A 17,411-nucleotide genomic window follows, 5' to 3' on the forward strand; every position below is an offset into this window, starting at 1 on the left:
AGCACACGCGGTGTTCATCTAATAAGGATCTCCATCGCTAGCAAATAATAACATTTGCAGATTTCAATTCAGTGCAGTTCCAGCCACGTTTTCAACGCTCTTTCTGTTCTTAAACGTTACAACTCCGAGTGAACCACTTCAGACGCTCAGCGCGTGCGGCAGGGAACTGAACGACTCATTCAAACTGATTCATGAACCAATTCACTCGTTTGCCAATTGGTTTGATCAAGCCTTTGAACAGAATTGACTCAAAAGAATGAATCATTCACGAATGGGCATCGCTCATTGCCCAGAGAAAAGTAGACGGCGCGTTTGGAATAAACTGAAGCATTATAACATTTATTGCATTAAGATAAAGTAACGAGAGGAGCGTCGCCCACAGTAACGAAGTAAAAGTACAGATTTTTCCCCAAAAATTTACTCAAGTAAGAGTATAAAGTACCCATCTTTAAATATACTCCGAAAAGTATTCGTTACCCCAAAAAATTACTCAAGTAAATGTAACGAAGTAAATGTAACTCGTTACTACCCACCTCTGCATTTGATACCTTTACCTACTATTTTTATACTAAGATTTTCAACGTCTTTCAATTAATATGAGGTCAACAACTAATCGTTTAATTTGTATAAAATAAATAGAAAAAAATGCTTAAAACTGTGTGTCTGAAGGACGTTGTCACACTACTTCATAACATGAGTGCTTCTAGAGAAGAAAATGATTAATTTCAGTAACTCCCCAAAACGTTGGATGGCGCTATTGACCTCCAAATACGTCAAGTTCGGCCGTTCACGTTTTTGAGGAAGGGAACAGTATTGAATTAAACCCCACCTTGCAGAATGCACAACGATGCATCGGTGCACGGAGACCTTCCTCTTTCAACTTTATCACATGCTACAGGTCTGTGAGGGCGGACTGAAGGCATCTGTGCTGGAGAGGCTGTGAGATGCTTTAGCCGGGTGAAGTGTGACGCACCAGTGCACGGAACTGGCAGACAGCTGTGGAAGATTACGTCGGCATTGCTTCATCGAAGGACTTTAAAATCCAGATCACAAGACTTGGCGCCTCCGTAAAGTCTAGTACTAATAGCGACCACTACCTGAAGACCCACAGTGGTATGTATCAAACTTTTTTGCTTAGATCCAGCCAACTGAGTCAATTGGACTGATCGAATCATTCAAAAGAACGATAGAAGAGTCGCGTGACAGATAGCTAGATAAATGACAGTTGTGTTGTTTAGATGTGGTAACTATCACTTCCAAAGGGCAAAGTGTTATCAACTACTTTAACTAACTTACTCAAATAGAGGACATCATCAATAACAAGGTCACTTTATTGCTCTAGCTCTGCAATAATTGACAAACTATCTGATGACTTTAAAAGTGGTCAATAAAATCAGTATTAACTAACGTAACTTACTCAGAAGCCTTTACACGTTGATGTTGTGCTTTTGGAAATTGTGAAATATTATATTGGTTGGTTTGTTGAATGTTCGCGGAGCCAGATAAAGGAAGTGGTGGAGTTTGAAACCTGAGTGAGTTTTATCATCATTTCAGAAACCTAATGTAGTCAAAATGTGGGTGACCGATGCCCCACTTTGCGGTAGGTTGGAAACTTCTTATGAAATTCCTACACTACTTACTCGACTTAAAGGCTACTAATACTTACACCGCCATTGGCTTTGCAGTGTAGAGCGATTCACGAACAAATGATTCATCTGCCGGTTTTTAGGGGATCAAAACATACAGCGCGACTAGCGTAGTCCCGATTCTTGAACGAAAGACTCGTATGAGCCGCTTCTATGAAATGAATCAGAAACACACAGCGCGACCAGCGTAGTCCGATTCTTGAACGAATGACTCGTATGAGCCGATTCTTTGTAGTGAATCAGAAACACACAGCGCCACCAGCGTACCCCGATTCCTGACACTAGACTCGTATAAATCACTTTTTCTTAGTTTATTAATAACGCTCAGCTTGTCCAGTATAGTCATTAAAATCTTGTTAAACACACAATTTACTGGATTTGTATCATGTTTATTAATGATTGCTCATATCTGCTCTGCTGAAATGATGTCGTAATTTCGCAACAGTCTGCTGAAGACGACAAGTGGACGAAGAATAACATTTTTTGTTAACTCCCCCTCAGTCCACTATGACCTTATATTCTCTCCTCTCTGACAAAGGTGATGGACAGCGGAGGGTTTTGCGACGTTAATTATCATAGTGGGAGCAGTGATGATGAGCTGGTGGATATTTCCGAAGTTACAGTGGACTTCAGTGAGGATGTCCCGCCTCTGGATCGAGATTACAGCGCGGGTAAGACGCACACACTGCAGAAGATACTAACCTCTAAAATTAGACACTGTACTTTTTTTTTATTTTATTTAGTTTTTATCAAAGTACTTTATGCTTTGGCAAGATTAACTGATTAAGATTAACCCTTTTTTGATGTTTAGATTTTGTTTTTACAAACAATATCTGATGGATAAAGCATAGACTACAGTTTGAATGGAGTATCACACATTTGTTTTGTGTCGGTGGGATCAGATCACTCCCTTCTCTGTGCAGATACTGATGATGCTGTGTGTCATGTCACTGACAGACTGTTATCATACCAGGAAGTTCCTTTTTCATGTCCGTTTCACAATTTACACCACCTTCCTCATTTCACTCTTACTTCTTGACTGTTTGACCATAACCTCGTGATGCCTGATTTATGAAATGATAGTCAAAAAGGATTAAAAAATAGGAAAATTTGGCTTTTTATCTCACAATTCATACATTTTCTTGCAATCTAAGAATGAATTCAGAATCCAAAAATTACTCTGAACTGCAAGAAAAAAAAGTATGAATTGTGAGATACTCGGCATAAACTTTTCATGTTTACATCTCACAATTCTCAGTGATTTGTTTTTCCTTCAAAATTCTGAGTTTGTGATTTGCAAATTCCCTTTATTATTTTATTTTTATTTTTTCTTTGATCCCATGGTGGAAACAACGAGGTGTGGTTATTTTGAAATTGTTAGTTTTGAAAAAATAATTAAAAGTTATTAAAAATTTCTATACAAAAGTCATTAAAAATTTCTATACAAAAGTCATTCAAAATTTCTATACAAAAGTCATTCAAAATTTCTATACAAAAGTCAGTGTAGATTTCACAGCAAATAGACACATGTGCCACATCCTGAAGTGCAATATATTTGGATTTATATTTAAGAATTTTACTAAAAAACTGTTTAAATTTTGCAGGGAAACTTTCCTGGTGTACACAGTCTACTTCATGTTTTCTGTCGGTCTTTTCCTCCTGGTAGGCTGAAGCTCCGGCCTTGATGTGTGCTGTTCCAAGGAACTTAAATGAGCACCATGGTCGTTTATGGTACTATTATGTTAGTGTAATTTTCTTTATGTGTGCATGTGTTTTGTGTGCGTGTTCAGCATGAAAATCCTTTATTTTTCCAATGTTTGACCAAACAATGGCAAAATATTAATGAGTTGTGTGTGTGCGCCTAGGGCAACATCATGCACTCTGTGTGTTTCAGCTTTGTTTTCATTCATACACTGAGGGATAAAGAGAAAACAAAGAGAGGGAGGAGGGGAGAGATCAATGACAAGTATTTTGGAGAATCTAGCTCGTGGAGACCGAACTGTGTGCACTCTATTCTGTCTGAGGTTTACAGTAAGCATGACACGGTTGTACTGATAAATGTACGAGACACTCATGAGTCACTTTTTCCAGGAAAAGTAGTTCCAGCCTTCATGTGCATTTGACCAATTGTTGAAGTATGATACTTTTTACAGATCAAGTCACATTATCCACAGTTATACTTTAAAGATACCATCAACATTTGCATAATTGAATGTCTTAAGAATGATTTTAAGATTTTAAGAACTAAGAGGAAGTACAAGGAAAGTTATTTTTAGGTTGAGCTGCTGTTTTCATGGTAAATGTCTATTCTCTTTCCTTCTTTTACTCGGTCTTTACTCCTTCTATTAATGTTTTTCTTCCTTAACTGGATCATAAGAAAAAGACCCAACATATGAGACCAAAGTGAACTGAAGGAGACTGTAAAGAATAGAATAATAATAGAAGCACACAGACTTGTTTTACAGAGCTGCTGGTTCCTCTTAAACCCCCATGCTTTAAACATCTTTTCCTCCTTAATGTTTTTCCAAAGTACATCAGGCTTGAATAAAGCTTTATGGGTCAATGTCCACGCTGTTCCCTTAACCTTATTTTCCCATAGATCTATTTTGAGCACTTCAATTTCCCGTTAACCCAGCCTATTTGAGTATGATTTAGACATTCAAACATGAAAAAAGACAACCAAAAATGCAAGTGCAAGATTAAAAAACAAAACCAAACAAAGCTTTGCTGAGGAATGTCAAATGTTTTGATTGCAACATGACTTGTTCACCACCTAATTACAATTTAAGATGACTCTTGCACCTATAATTAAGCACTGAAAAAGATTCTGTTGTCGGTTTAAATGTTTGCTGGCCTTTTTTGCAAATTTTTGCTTTGTGCTTTCAGAGGCCTTGTTTCAAGTTGAACCTGATTCTTTGAATTTGTATCACATTTTTTCAGAACCAGTCTGAAGGCCTGGTGTCTTTGTGTTAAGACCGGCTAAACTTGTTTGATCTGAAACATTTGACGCGTGTTTCACTTCACTTAGTCATCAGTACAGATTCATTGTGTGTATTAGGGCTGGTCAGTATATGAAGTTTGGTATGGTCTGAGGAGGCAATACCGTTTATATCGATATACCTTAATTTTATACGAGCGCATCTGATAAAATAGCTTGTTATATATAGTTAACGTGTAGTTTAAAGCAGTTAGCCCCATTTGCCGACAGAGATGTGGTGTGCATATCTTATATTTTACAGGTATATATTCCATCTATAAATGTTAGCAAGTCATGGAAAAATTTTAATTTTGGTTATTTAACTTAATTTAATTTAACTTATTTAACTGTTTAGATTGTAGTGTTAACAATGCTATGATGTAATGTAATTTTAACCCTTTTTTGCCCATAATATATAGCATAACCTACATGGTTACATTCACTGTATTTGTATTCATAGCCTTTAATATGCATTTCATTTGTCTGACAACATTGTGCGGGATGTTTTTTTTTTTTTTTTTTGTATTTAAATAGAAAGTGTACAAAATACAGAGAAAGGTTTTTTTTTTGGCCACATCACCCAGCCTTCTGTGAACATACTAGGCAATAAAGCTTATTCTTTTACGACCGTGCCCAAAGCAACTTGTCTAGTTATCAATTCCCGTCTAGTCCGATCACATAGTATTGACTCTGAAATGTAGCATTCAGTTACTTAAATTATAGTTCTTCTTGGAATGAAGGATTTAGCATTTTCAAGGTTAGTCCTTGTTTCTGAGTAAACACGGTAGAAGCAACATAAAAGTGCTTTATGTGTTGTGTAAACAACACGTGTAACATTCACTGTGTATACTGTTCTTACTGGCTTGTATTTTGACTTTGACATCATCCAGTGTTATTTGTGGTCAGCGTTTTGAGGTCAACTTCAGCCCTTTTCTATCTGGCTCTGTCAAAGTGCATTACTTTTGACCTGCCAGTGATATCACACACGCTAACAGCTCTGACTGACAATGCATTCGTGAACCGATTGTTATCTGTAATTCCTCTCAAACCACAATGGGGATTGTCTATGATTAATTGCCATTTTCTTTGCATTCTGTTTGCACAATAGAAAAATGGCATAGGCATGCACTGCTGCAGACAAATATTCAGAGTGTCTGCTGGTTTCCCATGAGAATTTGTTTGTTTTGTCCCTGTAGGCCACTGTAAAGCAGAATGGAGGCCAAACAACAGTCCCAAGCTGATGGATCTACTGGATGACACTGTTTCTGGCATTGGCACTTATGAGGACTTCAACACCATCGACTGGGTTAGGGAGAAGTCTAAAGACCGAGATCGGCATAGAGAGGTGAGCGGGAATAAAACTGCTTCTGAAACCTCACCCTTCAGTTCCTGCTTTAACACCTCATTGTTCTTTCAGATCGCCAATAAGAGTAAGCAGTCCACAGTAGCCTTGCTCTTCAGCATCAGTGATGCCTTTTCCGGCTGGCTTCTGATGCTTCTCATTGGACTCATGTCAGGTCAGCCCACTTCCTGTTTGATTCCCTACTTCCTGTTTTCTCGTGCATATCTTAATAGCTGACAGACAACTTTTTTCCCTACTAAATATCACCTGCTTAATGGCCCCTGCTGAATGCTTTTTTAATTTTACAGCACTTGCTGTGTTCATCATTAAGGTATAGAAACCCATTTCTGCCTCATAAGCAAAAAATAATAATAACTTTGTATTGAAAATATTTTTTAGGTTTCGTTTTCTTATAATTATGACATCATCACTTTGACTTTTTAGCTCATAATTGTGTTTGTTTGTTTTTCTCATGTCGGAAATATTACATAGAAGCATATTTCTATCATCTAAGGATAAAGCATGCTTTGGGAAATCATAATTATAACAAAAATGTTGTATCTATGAAATATTAAGTCGTAATAATAAGATAATTCAGTTACGACCAACATTTTGACTGTCAATAATACATTTTTTATAAAATAATTTTGTCTCATTTTTGTCTTAGTATCTCAGAATTTTGACTTTTTATGACTTAATAATTATGATTTACCAAAGCATGTTTGTGTGTGTGTGTCAGAAATGGGCTTCCATATGAAGAAATGTACACAACTCCTCACAACTATTTGTGACACAGGGAGAGCAATGATACCTCAGATGTTGACAAGAGATGTGCTATCACTAATCACTTTCATCACAAGATTTTAGCCTGATGGACAACATAAAAATTTAAAACAAAAAAACACAAGCCTGCATTGAAGAGAGTACTAGGATCATATCTAGAATATTGTATAAACTTGAGGATGAGCTTGTTTGATTTGGGCCAAAAAGCAAACACCTAGCAATGTGCTAAAACTGCACTGTAGAAACCACACAGCAATGATCTGACAAACTCCCAAAACATCGTAGCATTATGGTGGCAAGTCTGCATTAGCAAACACCACTCACATTCTCTTTAGATAATTGTAAAAATAGTGGTAAATCATTATTGTATAAAAAAAAAAAAATGAAGGTCTTTTGTGTCCCGTGTCTCCCAGGGGCCTTGGCTGGAGGTATAGACATTGCTGCTCATTGGATGACAGACCTTAAAGAGGGTGTGTGTCTGAACGGGTTTTGGTTTAATCATGAGCACTGCTGCTGGGCTTCCAATGAGACCACTTTCCAGGAAAGAGACAAGTGTCCTCAGTGGAAAAGCTGGGCAGAACTCATGATTGGAGTCAGTGAGGTGAGTTCTGTATTTGTCCCAGACATTCCCATTGTGTGACAGAGATCCGTAATACCAGGATGTGAATAATACATCTGTAATCATTTCATCATTATGTTGCTGTCTACTGCTTTGAATCAAATGTTGCATTCATTTTTCCAGTGACATGAGAGAACGCAAACATTCGTGGTTATGTTTTTCATAAAATATCCCATTTTTACTGACATGTTGACAGATGAAGGATGTAAGCTGTTGTAATAAGTGTTTCCAGTTTAGCAGAATCCAAGCTCTACAGGCCTATTTAGCGCAAAGATTTCCAAATAAGTGTATGGCAAAGTGTTTTGCAAAGGCTAATGAAATGAGTTCCAGGTGTCTTTCTTCACTGTGGTTTAGAGTCAGAAGTTTGGGGTCAGTAACATTTTGAAAAACGTTTTGAAAAAGCAAGTCTTTTGCGATCAACAATGATGAATTTATTTGAAGAAATATATATTAACAACTGAATATTGAAACTGACTGATTGACTTTAACATGTTTTAAAATGTAATGTGTCACTGATTTAAAAACCCCAGTCTTAAGTTACAAGATCCTTCAGAAATCATTCTAATCTGCTGATTTGGTGCTCAGGAAATATTGAATCTTTTCGATGTTGAAGACAATCAAGCAGCTTAATCTTGTGGAAAGTGATACTTTTTGTTTCAATTGAAATAAAAATCTTTTCTATCCCCTAATTTCTAACCCCAAACCTCTGAATTCTAGTGTATATCACCCCCTTGTGGTATGAAGACTATGCTACAATATTGTTTTTGAAGAAATGACAATAAAACATGCATTTTAATCTTAGATTTAATTATATTTTTACTTTTGTTAATACAAGGTAGCGTGCGTTTTTTTTTTAATTTAAACATTTATTCACATCTGAATTTAGATCATTTTTAGGATGCTGTCTCTTAAATTTTGATTGATTATTTTAAAGACTCATAAACCCACACCTCATCGATGAACAATCCTCCTTTTTTTTTTAAGACTCAAAATGATAAATCAAGGTTCATAGACTTTAGAATGTGAGTAAATACTATGTACTAGCATGTAAAAATAATTGTGGCCTAACTATGAATTTGTCCTGTAGAGGGTGCCGGTGTCTAAGATCCTTTTGTTTCACTTGTATCTTGTGTGTGTCCTGCAGGGGCCCGGATTGTATGTGGTGAATTATTTCATGTATATGTGCTGGGCTCTTCTCTTCGCCTTCCTCGCAGTGATTCTGGTGCGAGCCTTTGCCCCTTATGCCTGCGGCTCAGGAATACCAGAGGTGAGATGCTCCTCAAACACTCCTACAAGTTCTTTCCCGACAAACCACTCATTGTAGAGCTTTTCTCCAGCCGTACAATCACATTGTCTCTTCAGCTTCACTTGAAATGGGATTTAAAAAAAACACCCCTTTGTTAAGTGCACAGTAGTGAGTCAGGCTTTAATAGCTGTTTTATACCTTCTTTCAGTTTTCTATTCCAAGCTGTCTGAGTAAAGTGGATACAGATTATATCTGTTTATTATAGTTTTCGACAGTTCTACAATTTTCTGTACTGTTTTCAGATGTTTAAAATGTTTTCAGATGTTCAACCACAATTGCTTCTGCTCTCTAACCTTGGCAGAAAGAACAATGAGGGGCTTTCTGACACAAGTCACACTGTCTGTCTGACAAAACCCCATGTTAGATTATTGTATTTGTAGTGCTGATTTAAATTCATGTGGAAGAGTCGTCAGAGGAGATTTAAGGACATTTTAAATGGCTGTTTTTTAAAATGATCCATTAAGACATGTCCATGTGCCAAGAATAACTGCTTAAGTGAATAAAAACCGTTCTTCAACTTATGGTCTGGAAAAATGGACAGTTTTTGAATGATTTTGAATCCTGAATTCTTGCAGATTAAGACCATCCTGAGTGGCTTTATAATTCGGGGTTACCTGGGGAAGTGGACGTTGATCATCAAGACCATCACACTGGTGCTGGCCGTCTCGTCCGGCCTCAGTCTGGGGAAAGAGGGTCCGCTGGTTCACGTAGCCTGCTGCTGCGCAAACATCCTGTGCCATTTCTTCACCAAATACCGTCGAAATGAGGCCAAGAAACGAGAGGTGAGAGGAACTGGGGCGGGAGATAAGGAGAGGAGGAATGGAGTGATGGAGAGATAAGGGAGAGGGGAGTGTGGGATAGACTGACGGAAAAGTAACAAAGTATTTTGTGTCTTGGATCAAAACTTGTAATGTAATACATTGATATAAGCCTCTTGGCTTGGTCTCTGTTAACTGATGTGCTGGAAGTTGCCAGTGCCAATTTGGTAATGGAAATAGCAACAGACGAGGCTTTTTCTAAACTTTCTAGGCTTTTATTGTGTAATTCGTTGTTCACGAGTTTAGTAGGGTGAATATAATCTTTATTGTGCATTTTAGTTAGGAAATAAGAATGCACTGGAATGTAAAGAAGTCAATATAAATGTGTGTGTATCAGGTGTTGTCTGCAGCATCTGCAGTGGGAGTGTCTGTAGCGTTCGGTGCTCCTATTGGAGGAGTGCTTTTCAGTCTGGAAGAGGTAAGCATTTTATATTTAAGCTGTTATATACATACATAAACAAAGAGATGTATATTTCTGACTTGTGTTTCTGATTTGTTTTTCTTTTGGAGGGGTTATTATACAATCAGCTTAAGAAACCAATATAAATCCAGATAGGCTGCTTTTTGAGTGTTTTTTTTAATAATCATGACCAACTGAGAGACTCTGTGAGTCAGTGTGCATACATGTCATGATGATATGATTTTATTTGGCCAACATAATTATAATAACAAAGCTGCTTCACTTTAGAAATTAATAAACAAATAAAAGCCTTTTCACTATGAACTCAACATGGTTATAATTCCCTAATATAACGTTATTTATTAAAAATGTTTATCATATATTCTCATTATGATTGTCCTTTGAATTTCTTTGTTTTGCATTGTTAATGTCATTTTGAAAGACAAAAAAATCTGACAAAGAAACCATTGACACAAAAATTCACATATACATTACTGTTCAAGCGTTTTTTAATATAGTTTAAAATATAGTCTCCAGTGCCACATGATCCATCAGGGATCCATCAAGAAACATTGGTAACTTACCTCAAAGCCTTGATGTGTTATTCATTATTAAGGGTTTTTAAAGGCTCTAATGCATATTTATTATAATGCATTATAATTATTATATTAATGTGTGTTTTAATCTATTATATCTTGTTGTAAATAATTATAACCAAATTTAAAATACATAGTGTAACAACAAATTGATAAGTGTTATGTGTTAAACTGTGGTTAGGATTATTCATGACTATGCATAAGGTGCATTACAAGGCATAATTAATGTATGATAACTAATGTTATAATGCATTACACATAAAGGTTTTAAGTTAAGTGTCAGCATGTTATCGATGTTGAAAGCAGTCTGAGGAAATCGTCACGCTTCTTTTCATGATTCTTTGATGAATAGAATATTTCATATTTTGATTTAATGTGTAATAAACTGAAGTAATGTGTAATTTGATGTAATGTGTCCTTGCTGAATAAATGACTGTTGACTGTTCACTGACCCCAAACTAAATATCGAAATCTTAAATTGTGAAAACATCTGCTGAATGTTGTTTTAACATCAGCCAGTGAACATATTTCTCCTGCATTTCTTTGACAGGTCAGCTACTACTTTCCTCTGAAGACTCTGTGGCGTTCGTTCTTCGCTGCTCTGGTCGCAGCATTCACCCTTCGCTCCATTAATCCCTTCGGCAACAGCCGATTGGTCCTTTTCTATGTGGAGTTCCACACTCCCTGGCATCTTCTGGAACTCATACCTTTTGTGCTTTTGGGCATCTTCGGTGGCCTTTGGGGGGCATTCTTTATTCGTGCTAACATTGCCTGGTGCCGTCTCCGAAAGAACACCAGCCTTGGACGCTACCCTGTCCTTGAGGTTGTGGTGGTCGCCCTGTTAACAGCATTGCTAGCGTTCCCGATCGAGTACACCAAGATGAGCAGCAGCGAACTGATCTCAGAGCTGTTTAATGACTGTGGTCTGCTGGACTCATCGAAACTCTGCGGCTACACCAGCAACGGTGGAAGCACATCAGGAAGCGTTAACGCCACTGCCGCTAATGGTCTGGGGGCTCGGCTGGCGGGGCCAGGTCTCTATACAGCTATGTGGCAGCTAGTTCTTGCTCTGGTCTTAAAGATGGTCTTCACTGTGGTTACATTTGGCATGAAGGTAAAAGACCCAGATGTATTTTCTGAAGGCAAAACAGATTCAAATATCAGGATAAAACCAGTAAATGAGTCAATATAATATAAATAATAGTTTAATACCACAGATTTATCATGGTACAAAATTATTTTGGAAAGTTTTCTGTTTCTTGGCTTTATCACATGACAAGAGTTTCTGAGTGGTTTTACTGTTATACACTATTATAGTATTTAAAATATTTAGAATTGGTTTTTATTTATTTTTTCACTTTAGCTTTAGTCATTTTGTTGTGTGACTTGTCGTTTTTATTTGTTTTAGAATTAGTAAATATATTTCTGTTCAGGTTTATTTTGAGTTAATGTAGTTCTTCAACTTCAAAATTGTATTTGATTGCGAGGCACGATTTCTTATTTATTAAAATAGTATTAAATAAGTAAATTAATAAATAAGTTTATGTATAATTTAATATTCAAGACTTTTAAATTATATATATATATATATATATATATATATATATATATATATATATATATATATATATATATATATATATATATATATATATATATATATATATATATATATATATATAAATTATTTATCTAATATTTTTACTTTATTTCAATTAGTGAAAACAATCATTATTAATGGTTTTCAATTTTATTAACAATACTGTATAGAATTATGCATTTCTAAAATATTATATTATTTTATTTTATTAATATTATTATTTATTATTTATCATCGTCTGAGATTTATTTGTTTGTTGTCTTGGGTTATCTATTTATTATTAATACTCGCAGTACCAGAGGTTGGCATCATAAGAAAGAAAGGCAACAATGTGGTATTGATTCAGCCCAGTCACAACAGAACTTAAAAAATGTTTTGAGAAGTTGGCAAAGCATATCAAGTGAGCTCTGTCATCTCTGTCTTTTAATTCTGTCTTGCTCTTGTTCTCTCTCCAGGTGCCCTCAGGTTTATTCATACCCAGTATGGCGGTGGGGGCCATAGCAGGCCGACTTCTTGGAGTGTGCATGGAGCAGCTGGCCATACGTCACCACGAACAGGACATTTTCAGAGGCTGGTGCTCTCCAGGGGCCGACTGCATCACGCCGGGTCTGTACGCCATGGTGGGCGCAGCAGCCTGTCTGGGTGAGGGGTGAATCTTCTGCAACTCTGCGAAAATTTCTTGAACATTAATTTTCCAGATGATTTATTTTTCACCTCGCAACTAAATTGCCTTGTGCAGTCTTTCATGCAGAAGCATTTAATGGTGCCTTTCAGGAATATTGCTTGACCTTGCAGAGTCATTGATTCTGTCGCATTTTTAATGGAGTGTTCTTAGTTTTATAATTTGCATTAGAGACTATTAAGTCACTACATTAGGCTATATGCTTCCTTGCCAAATTAGCAAGCAAGAGCTTTTTTTTCTTTTCTCATTTCTACTCTAGGTGGTGTGACCCGTATGACTGTCTCTCTGGTGGTCATTATGTTCGAGCTGACGGGAGGTTTAGAGTACATCGTGCCCCTCATGGCTGCCGCCATGACCAGCAAATGGGTCGCAGACGCTCTGGGTCGTGAGAGCATCTACGAGGCCCACATACGCCTCAACGGTTACCCTTTCCTGGAGGCCAAAGAAGAATTCCGTCACAAGACTCTTGCCACAGATGTGATGCGTCCACGGCGGGGCGACCCACCGCTGTCTGTGCTGACGGAGAGTGAAATGACTGTAGAGGAGGTGGAGAGACTCATCGCAGACACCACCTACAGCGGCTTTCCTGTGGTGATCTCCCAGCAGTCTCCCAGATTGGTGGGCTTTGTGTTGAGGAGGGATCTGGTCATATCTTTAGGTGAGAGTCTTTTTATTGGTCACTCCACCTATTTATGCTATTTACAGGGTTTTCTCAGTCAGAGAAAACAAGTGGTGTATGAACAAAAGTCACAGTTAAGGAGGAAGTAAAGCAGTCAGTCAAGTTTACATTTTAGTAAACTGATTTCTACTTTAAATGTTTTTGGTTTTCACCATAATTTTAATGAATATCCAACGTCAAAATGTCAAAGTTTTGGCATAGAGAAAAGCTCAATACAATATCGTTCATGTCCCATCTTATAGTTATGTGAGACCTTTCATAAGTATTTGCATTGCAGAGACTCGCTCACCAGTAGTGGTATGCAACACATTTTATGTTCACTTGCGAATACAATTAGCTCATCTGCTGTTAACAGGACGCCAAATCTAATCACCTATCGGAGCGATCGGGCTAGAGCTGCTTCTTCAAGAAAGCTTATCATTCTCACATGTTTTAAGTCTTGTCAGTTTAAGCAGTTAAGTCTTTTAAGCCATTCAAGTGCAAGACAATGCAAAAGAGAGTTCAATGCAGTACTTGTGCACTGTGATGGATCATTTCTGTGCACGTGCATGCAACAACCTGCAGCTCAGACAGCGCGTGAGTATCAAATAGTTATCTTTCATGCCGGCTTGAGTAAATGCACACACAATTATGTCAGAAGGGGTGTTTGGATGAGCATCTAGGTTAACATTTAATGTTTGTGACCAGCTCTTCACCCCAAACCAGAAGGTTCATGACTTCTACCCATAACGGTATTATTGCTCTGCTCAAATGCATAATCATTTGCACTTATTATGGGTTCAACCTTTGGCTCCAAAGTTAGTCTTCCTCCATTTCAAAACAAGCATGTTGAATAAGTAAAGAAATGCTTATTTACTTCACTGGCCAAGGGAGCAAACCAACCCTGTGACATCAAACACCTTTTTTCTTTAAAATGGTTACATTGAATAGTGTTTATATTTTTTAATTAAAGTGGAAATCAGTTTACTAAATAATGTAAACTTGACTGCTTCACTTCATCTATAAGATTTACAAAATCTACTACTTTCCTCATTAATTGTAATACATATTTTTTGAGCCCCAAATCAGCATATTAGAAATGATTTCTGAAGAATCATGTGACACTGGAGCGGTAGCTGCTAAAAAGCCAGCTTTGAGATTACTGGAATAAATGATAATGTAAAACAAATGAAAATGTTACTGTGTGTGTGTGTATGTATGGGTATGTATGTATATATATATATATATATATATAATATAAAAAAAATTATGAGGTTAAAATAAGAAACGTATGGTCACCAAGGATGCATTTATTTTAAAACTGTAATATTGATAAATGAATTCATTCTAGTCTTTAGTTTCACATGATCCTTCAGAAATGCATTTGAATATGCTGATGGGCTGCCCAAATAAACATTTATTTCTGTTATCAGTGTTGAAAATCATTGTGCTGCTTAATATTTTTTGTGGATATTGTGATACATTATCTTCAAATGTTTGGGTTAAGTATGATTTAAAAAAAAAAACAACCCTACTCTTACATTATTTCTAGTCCATATATTGCTCGTTGTTTCTGTAGAAATTGCTTGCAGTTTGACTGCCAGAGTCTTACAAACCAGCCAACTTACTGATGCAACCGACTACAGTCTCAAAGTAGTTTTTTTTTTTTCTCCTGATATTTAGGGAGATCAAGTTGTGCCTGAGGATGTCTTATTTTCTTACGTCTAAATGTTTCAAATAAAACCCTTGATTATCAGTCCAAGAGTTGATACCACAGAGATTTTGTCAGCCTGGCGCCTTGTAAGTGCAACTTTGTTTCCTGGATGACTGATTTAAAACTGGTGTACACTGAATCCAAGACGTTTTAGAGCGGCCAGCCAATCAGATTGGACGCAGTGATTTCAGCCAGTTCTTTCTAGTTTTGTGTGGAATATGATGGTTTCTGAACGGTCCATGGGCTGCCACAGAATTTTGCTAATTAACCCTTGTTTTAACTGATGTGTAAGTGTGAAGTTTATCCAGCTAACTTCCCTGTTTTTGTTTTTTCATCTTAGAAAATGCCCGACGGCATCAGGAGGGTGTGGTCAGCATGTCTCCCGTCCTGTTCACTGAATGTGATCCACCCCTGTCACCCAGTGCTCCTCCTGCAGTCAAACTGCGCAGCATCTTAGACCTCAGCCCCTTTACGGTCACTGTGCACACGCCCATGGAAATCGTAGTGGACATCTTCCGCAAGCTCGGCCTGCGGCAGTGCCTCGTCATTCATAACGGGTGAGTCTGTGGACATGGGTGATGTGCACAGCTGTGTGGTCTGTCTGAAGCAGTAGCTGAGATACAAGTGTAGCAGATATTTGTTTTCTCCCATGAGAAGCAGACTTAGGCTTTCATGTTTTTTAGATTTGACGAGGACACCAAGAAATAAACCGCAATTTAGGAACGCAGGTCAGATTGAACAATTTTGATCTCACCCCTAAAGTTACATGTTAGCTCTGGTTCAAAAACTGGTGAGCTACCATGCATTAAGGGCAAAACATGTGGCAGCCACAGTGCGCAAACTTCTAAGATAACCTAATTTGGACAAAACAGCATCACAGTGTGATAAGGCAAACCTAGAATAGCTTACAAAGAGCTAAGGTTCTTTCAAAACTTCAAGAGTTGAGAGAAACGTTGAGTATATTTTATGACACTGAGGGACCGCTTTTGTGGTACAACAATATATGTTTGCTTAGCAACATGCTAATGTCACTCTCTACTGGAATCAGTTGTGATGAACTCATATTTGTGTGTTGTTGTATGAGGCTCTAGCTCAGTTCCGATGCTGCCTTGAGGACTTTTCATGTCGCAGTGTCAACAGTTAGCTCACTAGGTTTAAGAAACAGAGCTGTTGTCTACAATTTGCAGGTAGACTGTTTGTTAAACTTTGTTTAAATATGCGCCAGCCCAAGCAGGAGGGCTTTCTCATCCAAGTCTTTGTTCCTCCAAGATTTCTTCTGCATCCACAACTACATAAACATCTTGGAGAGTTTTTCCTCTGCACTCTTGCCATTGGATTGCTCACTAGCTGCTTTGAAACGGTCTGCATTGTGAATAGCGCTATACAAATACATTGACCTCAGAAATACACTGCAAATATCCAGTGTAGCACTGATTAAATAAAATAATCTCAGCACTTCTGAGATGAGGGCATTTATAAAAGTCCATTTTGAGTTTGTTTTTTTTCTTCTTTTTTTTTCTTTTCACAAATGTCCTTTCTTATAAGCGCGCTCCCTACCATATTTGTCCAAAACATCTGAAGCTGATTCTTGCTAGAGTTGTTTTGCCTTTTAAAGTGTGTGTTTTAATCAGGTCCCGATGTCAAGCAGATCAACGTGGCTGTTGGTCTTTCTCGGATTCCTGTGATCCACCCTTCAAGTCTATCTAGCACAATAAAAGGAAATGACATAATATAAAAAGCAAGAAGACTGGAAACACACACGCACACTTTGAACATGTGGCCTTGAACTTCTATGCAAACACAGTCTCTCTCATGCATATGTTAACAAGGACCATCTGTTCAATAATTGTCTGTTTGATTTGTGTGACTTGACAGCTCAGTGATTTGTATTAATTAAAAACAAGAATCCTTTTTCTCCCTCTCTTTTCAGGCGTTTGCTGGGAATCATCACTAAAAAGGACATCCTTAAACACATGGCGCAGATGGCCAACAGAGACCCGGATTCAATCCTCTTCAACTGAAGACTCTCAAGACTGAATAGACACTCCTGCACAAACACACACACACACACACACACACACACACACACACACACACACACACACACACACACACACAGAGGGCTGAATCATCCTGTGGTGGTGATGATGATGGTGGTGGTAGGACTGTGTGTGTCGCTGAGGTACTGCTATTATACAGTGGTGTGAGAGTGGCCTAAGGCAGATTTTCACCCTTCCACCACTGGACCTGTTCAAACAGGAGCTGATTAG

The 17,411-nt window shown here is 37.5% G+C and overlaps 1 protein-coding gene across 1 annotated transcript; it reads left to right on the plus strand.

Moving 5' to 3' along the window:
• Window positions 1-795: 795 nt before the first annotated feature.
• Window positions 796-17,205, plus strand: LOC132118119 (H(+)/Cl(-) exchange transporter 5-like). The gene is made up of 13 exons (XM_059527677.1): window positions 796-1,113; window positions 2,185-2,317; window positions 5,820-5,968; window positions 6,041-6,140; window positions 7,162-7,349; window positions 8,512-8,634; window positions 9,249-9,455; window positions 9,829-9,909; window positions 11,038-11,601; window positions 12,543-12,729; window positions 13,029-13,427; window positions 15,482-15,698; window positions 17,072-17,205. The coding sequence occupies exons 2-13, from the start codon at window positions 2,188-2,190 to the stop codon at window positions 17,160-17,162; spliced, it is 2,436 nt and encodes an 811-aa protein (XP_059383660.1). The 5' UTR covers window positions 796-1,113; window positions 2,185-2,187; the 3' UTR covers window positions 17,163-17,205.
• The last annotated feature ends 206 nt before the right edge of the window (window positions 17,206-17,411 follow it).

This window comes from Carassius carassius, chromosome 3 (assembly GCF_963082965.1).
Source record: "Carassius carassius chromosome 3, fCarCar2.1, whole genome shotgun sequence".
Classification (NCBI taxonomy): Eukaryota; Metazoa; Chordata; class Actinopteri; order Cypriniformes; family Cyprinidae; genus Carassius; species Carassius carassius.